The 15474-nt window shown below is 44.8% G+C and overlaps 3 protein-coding genes across 4 annotated transcripts in view; 1 reads left to right on the top strand and 2 right to left on the bottom strand.

Annotated features, from left to right (window-relative positions):
• LOC122621232 (tyrosine-protein phosphatase 99A) overlaps window positions 1-15474 on the bottom strand; it is a 234771-nt gene that overhangs the window by 114099 nt on the left and 105198 nt on the right. The window lies entirely within an intron of this gene.
• LOC122621233 (uncharacterized protein C2orf42 homolog) overlaps window positions 1-15474 on the top strand; it is a 174188-nt gene that overhangs the window by 118901 nt on the left and 39813 nt on the right. For both annotated transcript variants that reach the window (XR_006326200.1, XR_006326199.1), the window contains exon 6: window positions 5111-5307. The gene's annotated coding sequence lies outside the window, so the exon portion shown is untranslated. The remainder of the gene's footprint in view (window positions 1-5110; window positions 5308-15474) is intronic.
• On the bottom strand, window positions 2306-2819 carry LOC122621239 (chymotrypsin-elastase inhibitor ixodidin). The gene has a single exon (XM_043799046.1). The coding sequence runs from the start codon at window positions 2771-2773 to the stop codon at window positions 2492-2494; it is 282 nt and encodes a 93-aa protein (XP_043654981.1). The 5' UTR covers window positions 2774-2819; the 3' UTR covers window positions 2306-2491.

The raw sequence follows: 15474 nt of genomic DNA, 5'->3' as shown, positions 1-15474 counted from the left end.
TTTATTAAGCAAACAATTTCGAGCTATTTGCAGCCTAATTGAGCCCCATGCATCAACGTGTTGTGGCAGTTAAATGGCTTATTAATATTTAAAAGATATTTAAAACTAAAAACGCTGGTAACCCGCATTGTGTACAAAATACAAACACGACATACGAATGTAAATGGTGCACCTAATGCGAACATTAAGCCCTTGCATGTCCCTCGAAAACCGAAACAGGAAAAAAACGCTGAAGGCAATCAAGTGCGGCTGGAAACATGAGAAATAACTGCAGTGAAGTAGGCTTTCGAGTGGAAATGGGTTTTGCATGCAGCACGCTCGCTGCTTTCGGGGGGGGGGAAAAGGAATGGAAAGGAAAATGGGGGAAAGCATTTCCCATTAATTATAACTGCAATGCCCACACGTTTATGGTCGGAAGTGTAGCTGTGGTCAGGCTGCCCGAACTCCGGCTAACTTGGCTGATTAGCTAATACGTCTCGTATCTGTTGTCGGAATTTGGCAACACCTCAGCTTGATTTGCATAATTACTGCCTGCCACTCGACTGTTGCCAAACAATTTACAACTTTCGGCGCCGAAACTCGCCATCATTTGCACATTTTTCGGTTTGGCAACTCTTGAAAAAAATTAAATGAAATATGCATTACATACGAAAAGTTTAACCATAAGTGCCACAGCTTCCGTGCCAGCAAACTGACTGCGATTTTTCCGGGCTGCAAAACTAGCAAGTGTAGTTACAATAAATACATATGCAGCACTGTCGACTGTCGCCGGCATTATAGAAATCCCGTTAAACCCACTTAATTCAATAAAACACCTTTCACACACTTTGCTCCAAAGCCGACAACAAACTATAACCCTCTGTGTGTGTGCGCCTGTGTGTGTATGGGTGTGTATGAGTGTGTGTGTATATGGTGAATAGCGGAGCTGAAGAGCGTGCGCCAAAAGCTACTTCACGACGGCAATTTACGTTTAAAGTTGCTTAAAGTTGCTAACGACAAAAGTTATAATTGCATAACGTGCATGTGCTTGTGTGTGTGTGTGTGTGAGAGTGCAGGCGGGATAACAGGACCGGGCTTTTAGTGTGTGTCGCCTTAAAACTCACACACTCAAACATAGTGCCACACTCTCGCAGGTGCACGGAAAATTAAGTAGCTGCCTACTAGATATGAATAGTTACATACTTTCAATAAGTTGATTATCTTGTCCTTGATAATAATATTGTAAATTTCTAAATATATTACTAAATTACAAAGTAATAGGATGCTGTTGAGAGTAATAACTTTATATTCATTTCAACATTTCCATTGAGCTTAGTTAAACTATCCCCCAGGAAGAAGTATCTATTGAGATCTAGATGAACATTTGTTCACACATTTTACAAGCTACCATTAAACTTATGAATCTCCCCCGATTACCGCTGCCTCTTTTCTCTCTCTGCAGAGATGCAGCTAAACGCTGCTTCCTTGGCTGAATTCGTATGCGAGGCAGCATATGGCAGCCGGAAATGAAACGTAAATCAAATAAGTAAAGAGCGTAAATCCGCGCTCACACAGACACACGCACACACACACACACACACATGCACACACATCCGCATTCAGGACGAGGTACAAGTGTATTGTCATTAGCGACAAGGACGACACAACAGCAGCAACAACAACAAGAAGAAGAAGGACAGTGTGCGATGAATCCGAGACCGAGACGCTCCTTTTGCTCAAATTGAAAAGTTTTGGAGTGCATTTTTCACGAAAGTGGCAGCGATTCGAATGGAAAGGCGAACGAAGGAAATTGTTCATATTATAAAATAAAAGCGGAAAGTGTTGCGAGCAGGGCAATGACGAAAAGCCAGGCGACGCATGTCCTTGGACTCCGCCCAACACCACCCACACCCCCTCCTCCCACTTCCGCCCACGCTCCGCAGCCCATTTAGCCCGTACAACTGGCTACCATTTTCCCAGCCCACTTTTCCAGCTGTCAGTCAGCGGCAGGTTCGAAAAAATGTCAACGGCACTGTGGGCGTGGCTGTCTGTCGGTCCTTTTCTCCATTTTCATTACGTTGAAATGCGTTTCGTTGAATTAGAAACATTTCATTCTGCTGCTACTTCCTATTTCTTTTCTCCGTGTGAGTTTTCCTTCTGCCGCCACGCTTTTCCCTTTTCGGAGGCGTTCCGGGAAGGTGTTGGAAATGTTTTATGTCTTAATAGCTTTTCGCTGGATGTGCGTCTTTCCTTTTCCCCTCCCCTTCCCCATCCCATTCACTGCTTCAAAAAAAAGAGGAAGCAGGGATCAAACATGAGTCCCGCGTTTGGTTTAATGGGTTAACGAGTTTGCATTTTCCCCTTTTCCATTTTCCATTCGTTTTTATTGAGGAATCTTCAATTAACGCTGCGGGAGTTGTGAAATTTGATTTCGCTCATCCAGGGGAAAAATGTTGTAATTGAGTTTTAGATCTTCGTAATTAAGTCGAAAAACCTGTTGGCTTTTGCCACTTTAAAGCTCCATTTCCTCACACTGGGCCATTGGAATACAGGTGCTGTTGCTGCGAATCCAGCCCGTCTTGCAAATGCATCCATAACCGCAGTTCCTCGCACAATCCTGGGTTTCTCGTCCTCCACAGGATCTCTCACAAGGCCTGCAAGGCGAAACTATTTCCTCGGAGGAGCAGTGATAAAACAGTCTCAGCACCAACTGCACCGATCCTTCACTAGGCTGAATTTGCCACATGGAAGTGGCCAAGAGCAAGGCCAAGATGAAGAGCCGACCGTGTGCCATTGTCGAAAGTAGCGGGGAAACTAAACAAAGTTAGCCAAATTGTCCGATACTAACTTGCTTATAATGGCAATACATGTGCATAGCTAAATGCCATTTTATGACACAATGGAACGAAAGCATAAAGCCAAATAAGCATGCAGTCTGCAAACGCACGTTTTTCGAAATTCCAGCGGACAAATTACTTTGATCTGGTACTATATTCGTATATATAAGTTGCAAGATCATTAATTATTCCCGTGTAAGCCTTTGATGGTACCGAAATGCATAGACTACCTAATCGGCTTTAAACCAGTGAGATGTCAGCCACATAAAAGCCCCAAATTTATTTGACCAGCCCCTAAAAATGCAACTTAAATGCAGGGCAACATTTAAATTGCAGCTAACCAAGCGAATATGGAAAACCAAATCGCAAAGCCGACTGAAAATTAGACCAAGCAAAACATAATTTCAATTTCCGCTGCAATTATTTGCGGGTCTCTCGATTGTTGTCATTTTGTCACCAGCTTAAATAATTAAAATCCCAAATATATGCACGTATGTACATACTCGTATGTATGTGTTTTTGCAATAGGCAAAATGCTGGCTGCATTTTAAGGTCAGCGCCCATTAACATTATAATATAGTTGCACTGAGGCGATCCAGCACCCAGACTGACCAGTGCGAGCCGAACATTTCAGAACATTTTCATAATATATGACAACATATGACAACAGCATTAAAAAAGGCCACAAATTTTCAATTTGGCCCCGACAAGCATTTGATACGCGGCCGAAATTCGCGCATGAAAAATTCAGTTAGATAAATCCGTGATACTGTCGACCCATGTGAATTATTACCGCCAGCCATATTGATATGCTGCACTTCAAAAAAAATAGTAGCTTGAAAACTATGCAATATGATATTTAATGAATTTGTAGTAAAAGTGTTTATACTGTTTGAAAAAGTGCATATGCCATTTATAATTATTTACCCCCGTTTAAGTGGTTGTTCCTTCATAAATATGGGATTCTGGCTATGCAGATGGGGATTTTTCCGGGTGCATAAGCCCTTTCAGCCGCCATCCTGTCAACGGCATTCATTGGGCTCGTCACTCCGGTTGGGCCGAAATATTGGGGGTCAATAAAAGGGCTCGAAAACACTCGACGCGGGTTCGCCTTGAATGGAGTTTTGGGGCTGGCATTAAACGAGGAGGAGCAGGAGTAGCAAGTGGAGCTCTCCAGCTCCTGCTGGGAATGGTATGATTCCGACTCTCGTATCAGTCATCTGAACCATTTAGATAGGCCATGGAGCGGCAGAAGGCAACGATGCGTGGTCGTTAGGCCCTGCTTTCCTGCTTTTCTGCTTTCCTGACTCTCCTCGGTTCGAACTGCGAGTCTATGGCACAACGAATGCCATTGCCATTGCCATTGCCTTTCGGTTACATCTTAATGAAGTATCGATTTCTGGCAGCGACTCGACGATTTCTCGATTTCATGTGCCCTGCGGTGGAATTCCTTCGAGTCATGTAAATCACTTATTACATTTTCGCTTTCCGTTTGCTTCCTTCGACTTCCTTTACTCTCGTCCGCCTTCGGGTGTGCTGATGCACAAAAATGCTTGCAGAAAACAAACTCCCCAGTGGTTGGGAATCTGGGAACTTAATCTCAAATTAGTTTTAAGCCCGTAACGGAATTTGACTAACTGAATTGTCATAATGGCAAATAACAACGGAAATAATGCTCTGGTCCACTGGTCGAATAAAAATCAAATCAGCAGCCGGAGCAGGCGAAGCAATCTAAATGCATGTGAGTGAGTGAGCAAAGCTGTGCGCGGTGGCGTATACGTGATGACTTTGCAAATGGATTGTGTGTCTGCTGCTGCTGCTGGCTGCTGTATCGTAATCGCATGGCAGGCTAACATCATAAAAAGTATTGGATGTTTTATTCGCATTAGTGTGGCGCTCCGATTCGATCAGGTATAATTTGTTGGCTGCTAATGCCGAGGCAATCTCCTCCGCAGGACCTCGAATCCCTGACTACTTGTATCCTTGACTGAGCCGTGCGAAGTGTGCCCATGTGCCCATTAATTATGGCCACACAAATGGATTTCATAATTCCAGCGTGGCCAGTGGCCAGTGGCCCGGGGCCCAAAATAGTGCACTTAAGTCCCCAGCCAAATTGAGATATTTTGGGCCGTTTATTTGAATATGCATGAACCGTGCTGATGGAGCGATTAAAACGCCGTCTGACACTCTCTCTCCCCAACTTTCGTTACTTTTCCTTCGCCGTTTTACTTTATTTATTTGCTCTAACGCTGCTTTGGTATTTTTTCTCTTTTTTTTTGGTTCCACTCTGTCAGGCACTTAAACAAATGAAGCTGTCGCCGTCGCGTTATTTATTAGCCGAGCTGGTAAAAATGTTCAGCCTCAAATGCTTTTTTATTAATTTGCATTGTGGCCAACTCGCAGACTAGCACACACAACTGGCTGGATCAGAAGGAGGTGCACTGAGCGAAAACTAACTAACTAACTAAACTCTAAAGAGGCTTAACTACAAGTAAGTATACTCATATTTTATACCAGTGCTACATTTGTTTATCATAAGTAATTCATCTGTTGGATATTCCACCTTAGTCATTTAATGGCGAACATTATTGCAGTTGCAGTATTATCCCTATTCATATATTCATATTCATATTAGTAGCTTTTTCTGCCAGTGCAGCGCGGGAAGAGCGGCCGCCATCTCGTTTAGCGACTGCAATCTGAGCCTGCAACGTGGCTTATTTGTCTGGCTGGAGATGCCGAAATGGCTGCTCGTCTTTGGCACCGCCCCCTTGCCACCCAAATCCACCCCCCCTCGAATCCAACTCCCCCACCCCCTCCGACAGACCCTTTATCGTATGTTAAAGTCAGCGCACACAAAATTTTTAAGTGGTTTTGCCGAAAGTTTTTGGAGTGTCGGAGTTCGAGAGCCTTCAGCTCGGCTTTTGTTTAAAATGTTCCGGCTTTTTAAGCGCCACGCTGAGTCGGCCTCCTGCCCACCCAAGGGGCGTGGCTGGTCGCCTTTATATATATATATATATATGTATGTATATAAATCTGTATATACTGTGGAGACACACATGGCTGGCACGCTAATTCGCAGCGGGTGACAAAGTAAATTATGATATTCGTTTCCCGACTAACAGACTGCGTGCACTTCCTGCAACGTCTATTTTTCCTTTCTTTCCTTTTGGGCTCTCCTCATTTCCCCCAGAATTTTCCGCCGGACAGCGCGGCAGGTTCAACGGGATTTCCATTATGCCTGGTCTGGTTTTTGGATCGGTGGATTGGGGGATTGGGAGATGGGGGGGCTTCAGTTTTCGGGCCGTGATTTGTTGCACGGCCAATGTCGCGCCCCCGCGATGAGCACTCCGGAACTTTGCGTATCTGTTTTTGAGCTTCTTAATGGAAAGTTTTCGGGGGCGAAATTTACGATTGGGGGTCGGTCTACGTGAGGATTTCCCCCCACCCCCACCCAACCGGCGTCATGTGAAGATAAGCCGGAAAATTGCAGGGGCTTGGTGACTTGGGGGGACTTTGGGGGGACTGGGAGCCGTTTGACTGCATCTGAAGCTCGCTTAAAGCGAATTAGTTTAAGTTTTCGACCATCGAAGGGCGAGCTGTTTGTCACGTCGTTTGCAGTCGCAGTTGCAGTCCTGATCTTTGTTTGCATTGGCCGGAGCTGGCTGCTCCATCAAAGCCATTGTTTGTCCCACGGCGATGATGGGGAGCCGGAGTAAATTAACAAGGACTAAGCTGCAACTGCTGCCTGGGATGAGCTTTTACACTGGCGGCAACATTGAGCAAAAGCAGCTGGGAGCAGCGCATAAAATATCAATTTTAAAATATATTTTAGAGCAAGCTAAAAACGAGAGAGCAGTAAACAGTTATAGATAGACAGTTAGATATAGGAAAACCTTTTAGAGGACTAACGCAAGTTAATGCCATGTTTGATAAGTTATGTTAGGCTGTTGTTGTGTATTTACCTTTCTGAAAAACAAGATGCTTTTCTTGGCGTGCAACTACAGAATTGGGGGAGCGTGCAGCGCGCTTTGTTTACCTCATCGCTGGGAGATCTGCTGGCCAAGAAAGGTCCGCACATTTTCGTGCAAACTTTGTTAACTATTTAAGACATAATTTAGCAAATTATTTTCCTCCACGCTGCTGCTCGGGGGCGTGGCGGCTGGGAGGCGGCTAGGAGGCGGCTCATAAGTAAATATTATGCAAATGAGAGCTTGGGGACCAGCCCCTCCCCCTACCCTTGACAACAAGGGGCAAACTCAGCCTGCGAGAGCTTAGCTGCAGTGAAAGTTACTTTTTTTGAACGCAGGATGAGGGGGGAGCAGGAGCAGCTGGCTTGGCGCCATGTCCTTGCCATGGCTGTTAGTTTTTTAATCCTTTGCAGTTATTAATTTAATCGCACAGCTGCATTTCAGTAGCGTGTGCCGCATGAAAAAGGATGGTGCACAGTGCATGGGGCATGGGGCAAGTCCTGGGAAAATCGCGGAGAGGGGCGCAAAGTTGGTGGCAACTTTCTGGCTGCCAGCCGTGACAGTCAGTCCGCTGGATGGCTTGACAAACGCTTGACACATAAATCCGACGTTGGCTTTAATTAGTCACTGGATTTGTTGTCAAAAGTTGTAACTTTCACTTAAATTATTCATGTAGCCGCTGTCACATGACGCGCCGCGTCCAAAAATCATGGCCACCAAAACGGGTAAATCGGTGAGTTCATTTTATGGCCATAAATTATAAAAGCCGCTCAATGGCATTAAAGCATGGCTAAATTATACACAGCACTATCTGTTTACGTTTCTTGGAATTATCATCGATGGGCGGCAATTAAAATTCAAGTCCAGAAGCCAACGAAATCATCCTCAGATTTCATTAGCCAAAGTTGGATAAACAAAGTGTGCACGTAAAGAAAATGCTCGCAATGAAATGGTTTTTAAAATAATCAAAAAACATTTAGATTTATTTAAAAAATTTTGTACACATTGCTAAAGCTAAATTTAAATAATTCGATTTGGTTTAATTCCACATAAATTCATAGATTCAGCGACATTGATCTATGGCTTTTCGCCTGCTTTTCCACTGCACAGCCTTTTATTTGATTGTTTTCCCAGCGCAAACAGACAGACATGCTTATAGCCGCATTATGCTTTAACTGATTTTCGCATTTGAATGATTTATGCTTCCCGCCAGACTCATTCGCATTCGTTTTGCCCGCTTTTCACCTGTTTTAGCCGGCGGGGCCAACGCCTTTGGGACCTCTTGTCTGGAGCTCGTTTTTCATAATTTTGCATGTGATTTGCGCTGGTTTTTAATATTCTCCCACCCACTTTTTTTTAAGGAAGTTGGGGGTTGTGTGCTCTTTTGCCAATCGATAATCAAACGCGTGTGAAATTCGCATGCTGGGACATAAATTTATCAACAGGTTAACAAGTGACTTACACAAAAATGTGCTCATTCATTTATGGCCCGACTTTTGGGTGGGCGTGGCGGTGCCTGCAAATTTTACAAGCTAACAGAATCATTTTACGCATCATTAACGTTTTTGTATTTCATATGCAAATTCGCCTAGACCTCTCATCATTCCTTGATCCTTGAATCCTTGAAGACCGGCCATCAGACGTCCGTCCAAACAAAGTCAAACTTTTTGGCATTGGATTCGTGTGCATGTGTGTGTTTGTGTGTGACCGACCGCTCCATTAGTGAGGTTCACTGAACATCGCAACGGGTCCTGGCAGGACCTCATCCACATTGGCCACATTATGTGCACGCAATGAGCCTTGAAATTTAGTTTTCGGCTAGTTTCAAAGGGTCCGAACTTGAGCTGCTGCTCGGGACACTTTTGGGCGGCGAGTGTGGAGTGTGTCCTTGCATGTGGCAAGTGACAGGATCCGGAAAATATGCATCCGCCTCGCTCATTACGGCAATGAATGCATTGCAACGACTTACGCTGCATTGGCCATTTAAAGCGCCATTAATTAATCGTAATTAAAGTGATTTTCTTTCGCCTTCTGGGCAGCCGCTTTTGTTGCGGTCGCTCGCTGATTGAGCCTTAAATGGCCGGCGTCGCCTTTTGTGGCCGCAATCGTCGCCATAATGAATCGTAATGCATAATTACTGCAAGCCGCTGCCGCAGCTTCTGGCCATTTTTGAATTTTCCTGGCCAGGATGCTCGCGGTCCGGAGTCCAGAGTGCGAGGTCCTTGAGTTGTGTGCGCAGGGTCTTTCGACTTGAGCCATATTTATGCACTCATGTCGGGTAATTAACAGCACAGTGGGCTTTTTGCTCCGCACGCACTTTGTATTGTATTGTATCTACGCATATATAACCTACATAATCGGGAGGCCCTCGTTAAATATATTTGAACAGCCACCAGATCCTGCCGGGATTGTCTGTCATCATGGCATGGATCTCTGTGCTCGAAGCCACAAAGTCTAAAACAAATTTGCACACAAAAAAAATGGGTTGTTCATTAAATAAAACTTAGAACTCGGTTCAAGGAGCAGCGAAATGCATTTGATATCAGTAACTTAAGTTAAGCATTAGATACCAATGGAATGTATTTAGCATGTCCTTTTTAAGTTCAATTAATACTTGAGGCGCACATTTTCGCCCAGTGCATAATGGCACACATATTGGGATGTATGGTAAACAGATGTTGAAGTTCGAGTGCTGGACGTTTGTGTGTGTATGTATGTGTGTGTGTTTGTGCGTGTGTGTTGTCGGTGAGGCGATAAGTGACATTTGAGTGAAAGCTTTGGCTCGGCAGTGTGAACGTGTTGGGACCCCACCCCCCTACCCTACCCTCACCTCGCCATCGCATTTGTGTGTGTGGTGTGTGTGTGTGGGGTGTGCGTGTGTGGCGCGCTTTGGCAAGCCAACAAATATTTATCTATGCCAGTGGCCATTTAGCCGGAGCCTGCCAATAAAATTGCCATTTCTGTCATTGTCAGCTTAACGGCAAAGTGAGCAACAGACAATTGCGATAGTGTGTGTGTGTGTAGAGTGTGTGTGGTATGGTGTGGTATGGCTGCACACTCAACTACGTGTGTGTGCGTGTTGCTTTGACAATTGATTAAATATGTGAAGTGTGCGCAATTATGTCAATTAAATGGAAATTACTTTATACCTCGGCCGGTGCTCTTTTGTGCTTGACAAATCACACGGAGCGACAAACGAGTTTTACTGCCTGGCATTAACTGATGCATAAAGTGGATAATGAGCGACTGGACTGCCGGATTCCTCAGCTCCGATAAAGAAGCCCAAAATAATTGGCTACCCCACCGCGCCGCGTTGTCATTGGCAACCGCAAAACAAAGTTCTTTGGGCCTGAAAGTGTTTGGCCAAATGCATAATTTATTAGCTGTTTGCTTTCTACAAGTAATGGCAATGCTCGAAATAATTGGCAGCCAAACAATGGGCTTCTTTGAAGTACTACTAGCTGACATGGAGAAGCGGGGTATCGATTACAGTCGAGACAAGTTTTTAAACTGTTCGTTCATATAATAAAATATTATTAACTTAAACCCTCATTAGTGCTATGCACACTGGCAGAAACAATTAACGTGGCCAAGCGAGTAACTGAGTTCGCATGGTCAGCTGGCGCAGCTAGAGATACAGATACGGATACAGATAGAGATAGAAATACACGGCATGTCCTTGCACACTATATCCTACTGTCCCCGCCCTTTTAGCCAAGCTTCAAGTTGTGGCCCAAAGCGCGTGTGTTAATGGCAAAACGTTTAATGTTTCTGGTCACGTAATAAATCCAAATCTGTGCTCTGTGCTGCGCACGCTGTCACTTCCGTTTTATGATTTAATTTGTAATTTACTCCGAGGCTCTTCCCTCTCCACGGCATGTTGATCTTTTCTCTTTTTTGTTTTTTGGCAGTTAGTTGAGTTGATGTTGTTATTTTTGACAACGATACCTGAGGGCATGCTCCTGGGGGCTGACAGTGTAGGCCTGGAAATAGAAAGCGAAATATGCTTTCCTGTCATTTCGATTATGGCGAATAGTTAACTTTTCGGCGGCAAACGCTGCATGGGGAGCAATTTCCGATCCGATCCGTTTCGCTCCGTTCTGAAGGAGATGATGGATACGGCGGAGCACTGTTTGACTGCCACTTAAATTGCCCTGAGAAATAATCAATCCGGCTCCAATCATCGTCGTGTCCAATCAAGCTGGCTCCAGTCCCAGCCATCGCTGGAAATGTGTTTTCTTCTTTTTTTTTTTGGCCCACTAACAAGCTGCCTAAAAACGGTTGCCATATCAGCATAAGTCAAGCATTTCCACGGACATCTTAAGCCTTATCCCTTTTTGGCTGCACTTATTAAGGGCCAACAACACTAGTGTACACTAGAAAAAATCCAGGCCTTTAAGAAAGTATAGACCTTTGTCATCAGCAATCATTTGTTTCGGTGTAGCAAACTGTCAACCAGCCACAATTCTTTTTCTAGCCCCTAAACTTGATCCCATCCCGAAATTTCCTGCAAATTAACACCTCTGGGAGGCGGCTGACTTTTATGGTCTTCTATTTTGCATATTGGAGCCACACAAATTGTGTATGGAAAATCATTACCCACACACACACACACACTCACACACACACACACGCAGAGGCAGCTCCTTGCCAGCCAGCCTCTAGCCATTCATTTTCGCCCCCTCTCCCAACCACCAGCGTCAAGCTCTTCAAAGAGAAATTACCTTTTTTCGCGTTACCAGGCCACGCCCACAAGGCGGGAAAAGTGTTGGTCTGAAGCCGGGGGGTTTGACTTGGGAAATGCGGAAAATCAGTGGACTGGGAGTGTTTTTCCAGGGGAAAAGTCGGCGTTCGTCGAGCGGTCTTTAGTGCTGATGGCAAACTATCTTTTCACGCTTTGCAAGCTAGGAAATTTCTGCATTTTTAGGCACGTTTGGTTTTCCCCAGCACATCCTTTTATTGCCATCCTCTGCCCCTCCCCCCCCATTTTATAACCCCACTCTCGTCGACGCTGTCAACGCCTCGATGCGTTTTGGCCCTCTTCATGTGAGCGCACTGTGCGAAAATGAGCTGTATTTGGTATACCAATTCCGAAATATATTCATGCATCTTCTTATTTTCAATAGCAGAAGTACTAACTATTTCACTCTTTTCGACTATTATATGCATACTAGAAGGCTAACATTTATAATTTATATAAACTTCTTTGCTGTAGTTGGGTTTTGCTCAGTGTTTTGAGTGTGAGTGGTGCTGAATGCATTTTTCTAACGCCAATTGCTTTCAACACCTCTTGGACCTGCATGTAAAGTTGCTTGGCTTCATCTTGCCGGCTCCTTTTGTATGGCCGTTGTTGTTCCCGTCGGCCAGGCCGACAAAAGCCGTCGAAAGTGTTGGCCATCGGATGTCGGCTGGTCAGATGGTCGGAAGGTTGGCTGGTCGATTTTAGATGGTGGATAGGCGATGGACGATGGACGATGGGCGATGGGCGATGGTCGATGGCCGCTGCCAGGGCTCATGAAAGTGGTGCTCGGACTCGTTTTCGTTTTGGTATCTTGGCCAGCCAGTCGTCGTCCTCCTGTGGGCTGACATATTGCAAGTGCCTCGATGGGCAGTGAGCTGCGATTATGTGCAGCACACACACACACACACACACATGCTCAGTAGCAGTGATTGCATGTCCTGGCTATCTGAGCATGTGTGTGTGTGTGTGTGTGGGCCAACTGGCAGCGTTTCCGTTGCCTTTCACCAAACGGAAGTTGGGCGCACTAAACGATTTGCTTGTTTCGTGTGCTGAAATATTTAGGCAGTCCGAGAAGTCGGAGGTTCTGCTCCCTTTGAGGCACTCACACTCGCACTTGCAACTCCAATGCTCCAATGTTCGAATGCTCGAATGCACCGCTTCACTTAAGAATTAAGAGATATCTGGCAATGAGTTGGCAGCCGACGCTCGGATCGCTTTTTGAAATACTGCACTGGCTTTGCATACAAATGTGCTTCATTGATAATGCAGAGAGAAAAACAAGGCATTTAATCTAAATAAAAGATGATAAATAGTGCTCAGGAGAATGCAAGAACTCTGACCAAATATTCAAGATAGTTGTAATAGTTGTTTATTTTCCCTCAGTGTGAAAAAGAGTAAGAGGGCGGTGGAAATCGGGGCGTGGCTAGCTATTTGTAACCATTTAGTTTACTTAATTTGGCGTGTAAAGCACTGCGGTTGTAGACCAGCCGCTCCCCGCCAGGAGATGAATGTTTGTTTGTGTTATTAATGCCCCTGCCCGAGAGTCCTGGACGGGCGAGAAGTCGAGAAAGTCCTGAAAGTCCTGGAAGTATGCAACGCACTTCAGTCAGTCAGTCGGCTAGCATCTGGCCCAGGGCTATTTTATTGCATTGTCAATTTAATGGTGTGGAAATGCCTGTCGAAGAAAAGCTGCTACTGCCACTCGAAAGTGGAAAGCCCGAACAAGCTCACAGATACAAGCTCACAGATACAAGCCGGCAGTTCAATGCTTCCTCACACAGACTCACACACAGCAACTTGCAAGTGAAATAAGGCAGCGTTTAATGCCTGCACAATATTTATTGCCATGTTTCATATTCCTCTATATATGTACGTACGAATATCCCTCCCCATTTCCCCATTTCCTCTTTTCCTCTATTTTTTTCTTCCTGTATTTTCCGACTCTGATGCCACAGACATGGCTACAAAGTAGCCTCCGCCTCTGGATCTGATTGCCACACTGAGCCTGCATTGTTTAGTTTTGTACTTGGGCCGATCCTTGCCGCTTGCCGCTTGTTGCTGTGTCAAGCGATTTATAAAATGGGAAAGTCGGAGCAGAAGCGGTCAGGCCCATAAAAACAACAAGCTGCTCGTAGCAGAGAGATAAGCGGAAATTATTAAAGTGCTGCCAGATTTATGAAAATGTATTTGTTTCACTCCTGTCGGCACTGCATAGGGAAATGCTATTTTCCGACTTCAAATGCTCGTTGTTGGGCTTTTAATGAAATAAACCCCTCTAATGGGTTTGGTAAAGTCCAAAAAAAAGCGAAAAAAGCGGCTTGGAATTGTTATAAACACAAAAGGCCTTTTAAGCCCCGAATGAAGAGAGTCAGTCTTTGTGTTTTGTATTTATTAACCAGTTCGATTGTGTTGCGGCCCACAAAAACGTATTCCATATTTGATCAGACCGAGGTCTTTATCCCTTGGTAAGCCCACAAAACGTAAAAGTCTGTGTAGGCTGATTCTGATGTTTATGCTGGGCGAAACAGTGAATCATTTCCATAATATATTTCACACGATTTTCCTTGCCGGGGGCGGGGGGCAGGGGGCATAATTTAATCGAAGGCAATAAATTGGCATTTAAATGTAATAAAGACGAGCAAAATAATTACGGCTGGCGGGAAAAGTCCCACGCTTTCATTACTTAATGCCATTGGCATTTCCCCTCCCCACCCCCACCCTCTGAGCCATACAATTTATGTACAACTTTTGGTGCAGAATTATGCACATATTTTCCTCGCAGGACATCCGATTTCGGTGTTCGGCGTTCGGAGTTCGGAGTCCATTTGCTTGGCCCGCAGCTCTCGGCTCGCGTCGAATTGTTATGGCCAACGAATGACAGTTAAGTGACGTTTAACGGTTAATAAGCCTGACAGATTTACAACTGTCAGCAACGTTTAAAAATAATGAACATCAACATCAGCGACGGGAAGAGACAAACAAAAAAAATAAAATAAGGCCGGACTTTTGCTCTCTCGAATAGCCAAAGCGATTTGGCCAAATTGACTGCGCAAAGTGAATTATTAATGTCATGTAGGGGCTCAGACAGACTGGGAAAATCGGAAAAACTGCGGGGGGTGCGGGTGGTGGAGGGCAGGAAAAGCTATCGGGGCGGCACTAAATGTGCGTCTATTTAGTTCCAAGTGCTGAAGTGCTGAAAATTTACTGTGCGTATTAAATAAATGCGATTTTCCGGCACGTGAACCAAACTTAGAACCAGGACTAGGCCCCAAAAACGAAGAGGAAAACCCGGGATGAGACTGGAAAAACAAGAAAAGCTGAGCGAAAACTTAACCAAAACAAAACACAACCGGACAGCAAGGGGGGTGGGTGAATAGGGGGGAATAGGACAGCGGCAAGGACAACGCTCATAAAACATAAATTTAATTTATGTGCAATTTTAGCAAGTCGTATAAATTTCCCCAGCCCAAAGGACGAGCAGAAAAAACAAACCGAATTCCACAGCGGCACTGGCCAGCTGGGCAAGGAAAATGTCCTTGAAAATGTCGCACTGTTGTTCTTATTTATAGCTCAAAGCACGGCTGCTGAAAGGGTTTTCCTGGGGGGGAAAACATATATGTATATTTATTTCTGGCCATATTCGTAGCTGCAGTTGCACACACGATACTTTCGGCGTCCTCTTGAATGCTAATGAATCGCTACAAATTCATGGGTGGGATGCATGCCGCTGGCGAAGAACCAGAATCCTTACTCAAATCATCAAATCAAATATTAATTAAGCCTAAATCTGGCTCTGACTTGGGATCCGCTCACCGAACTGCATGTTGTTAATTAGTAAACTTAATGCGGGCATGCATTTTTACCATAGGTTGCGTTAGCAACCCCGGGGCCTCTAATGCACTTCCATTTTCCGAGCAAACACATTTCGAATTCAATTTGCAACACATTT

Source organism: Drosophila teissieri, chromosome 3R, assembly GCF_016746235.2.
Source record: "Drosophila teissieri strain GT53w chromosome 3R, Prin_Dtei_1.1, whole genome shotgun sequence".
In the NCBI taxonomy this organism is placed as follows: Eukaryota; Metazoa; Arthropoda; class Insecta; order Diptera; family Drosophilidae; genus Drosophila; species Drosophila teissieri.
Note: the sequence above shows the minus strand (reverse complement) of the source record. Positions and strands in the feature narration are given on the sequence as shown.

Coding starts and splice junctions, on each gene's coding strand:
- LOC122621239 (XM_043799046.1), bottom strand. CDS start 2,773: ATGGCACACGGTCGGCTCTTCATCTTGGCCTTGCTCTTGGCCACTTCC.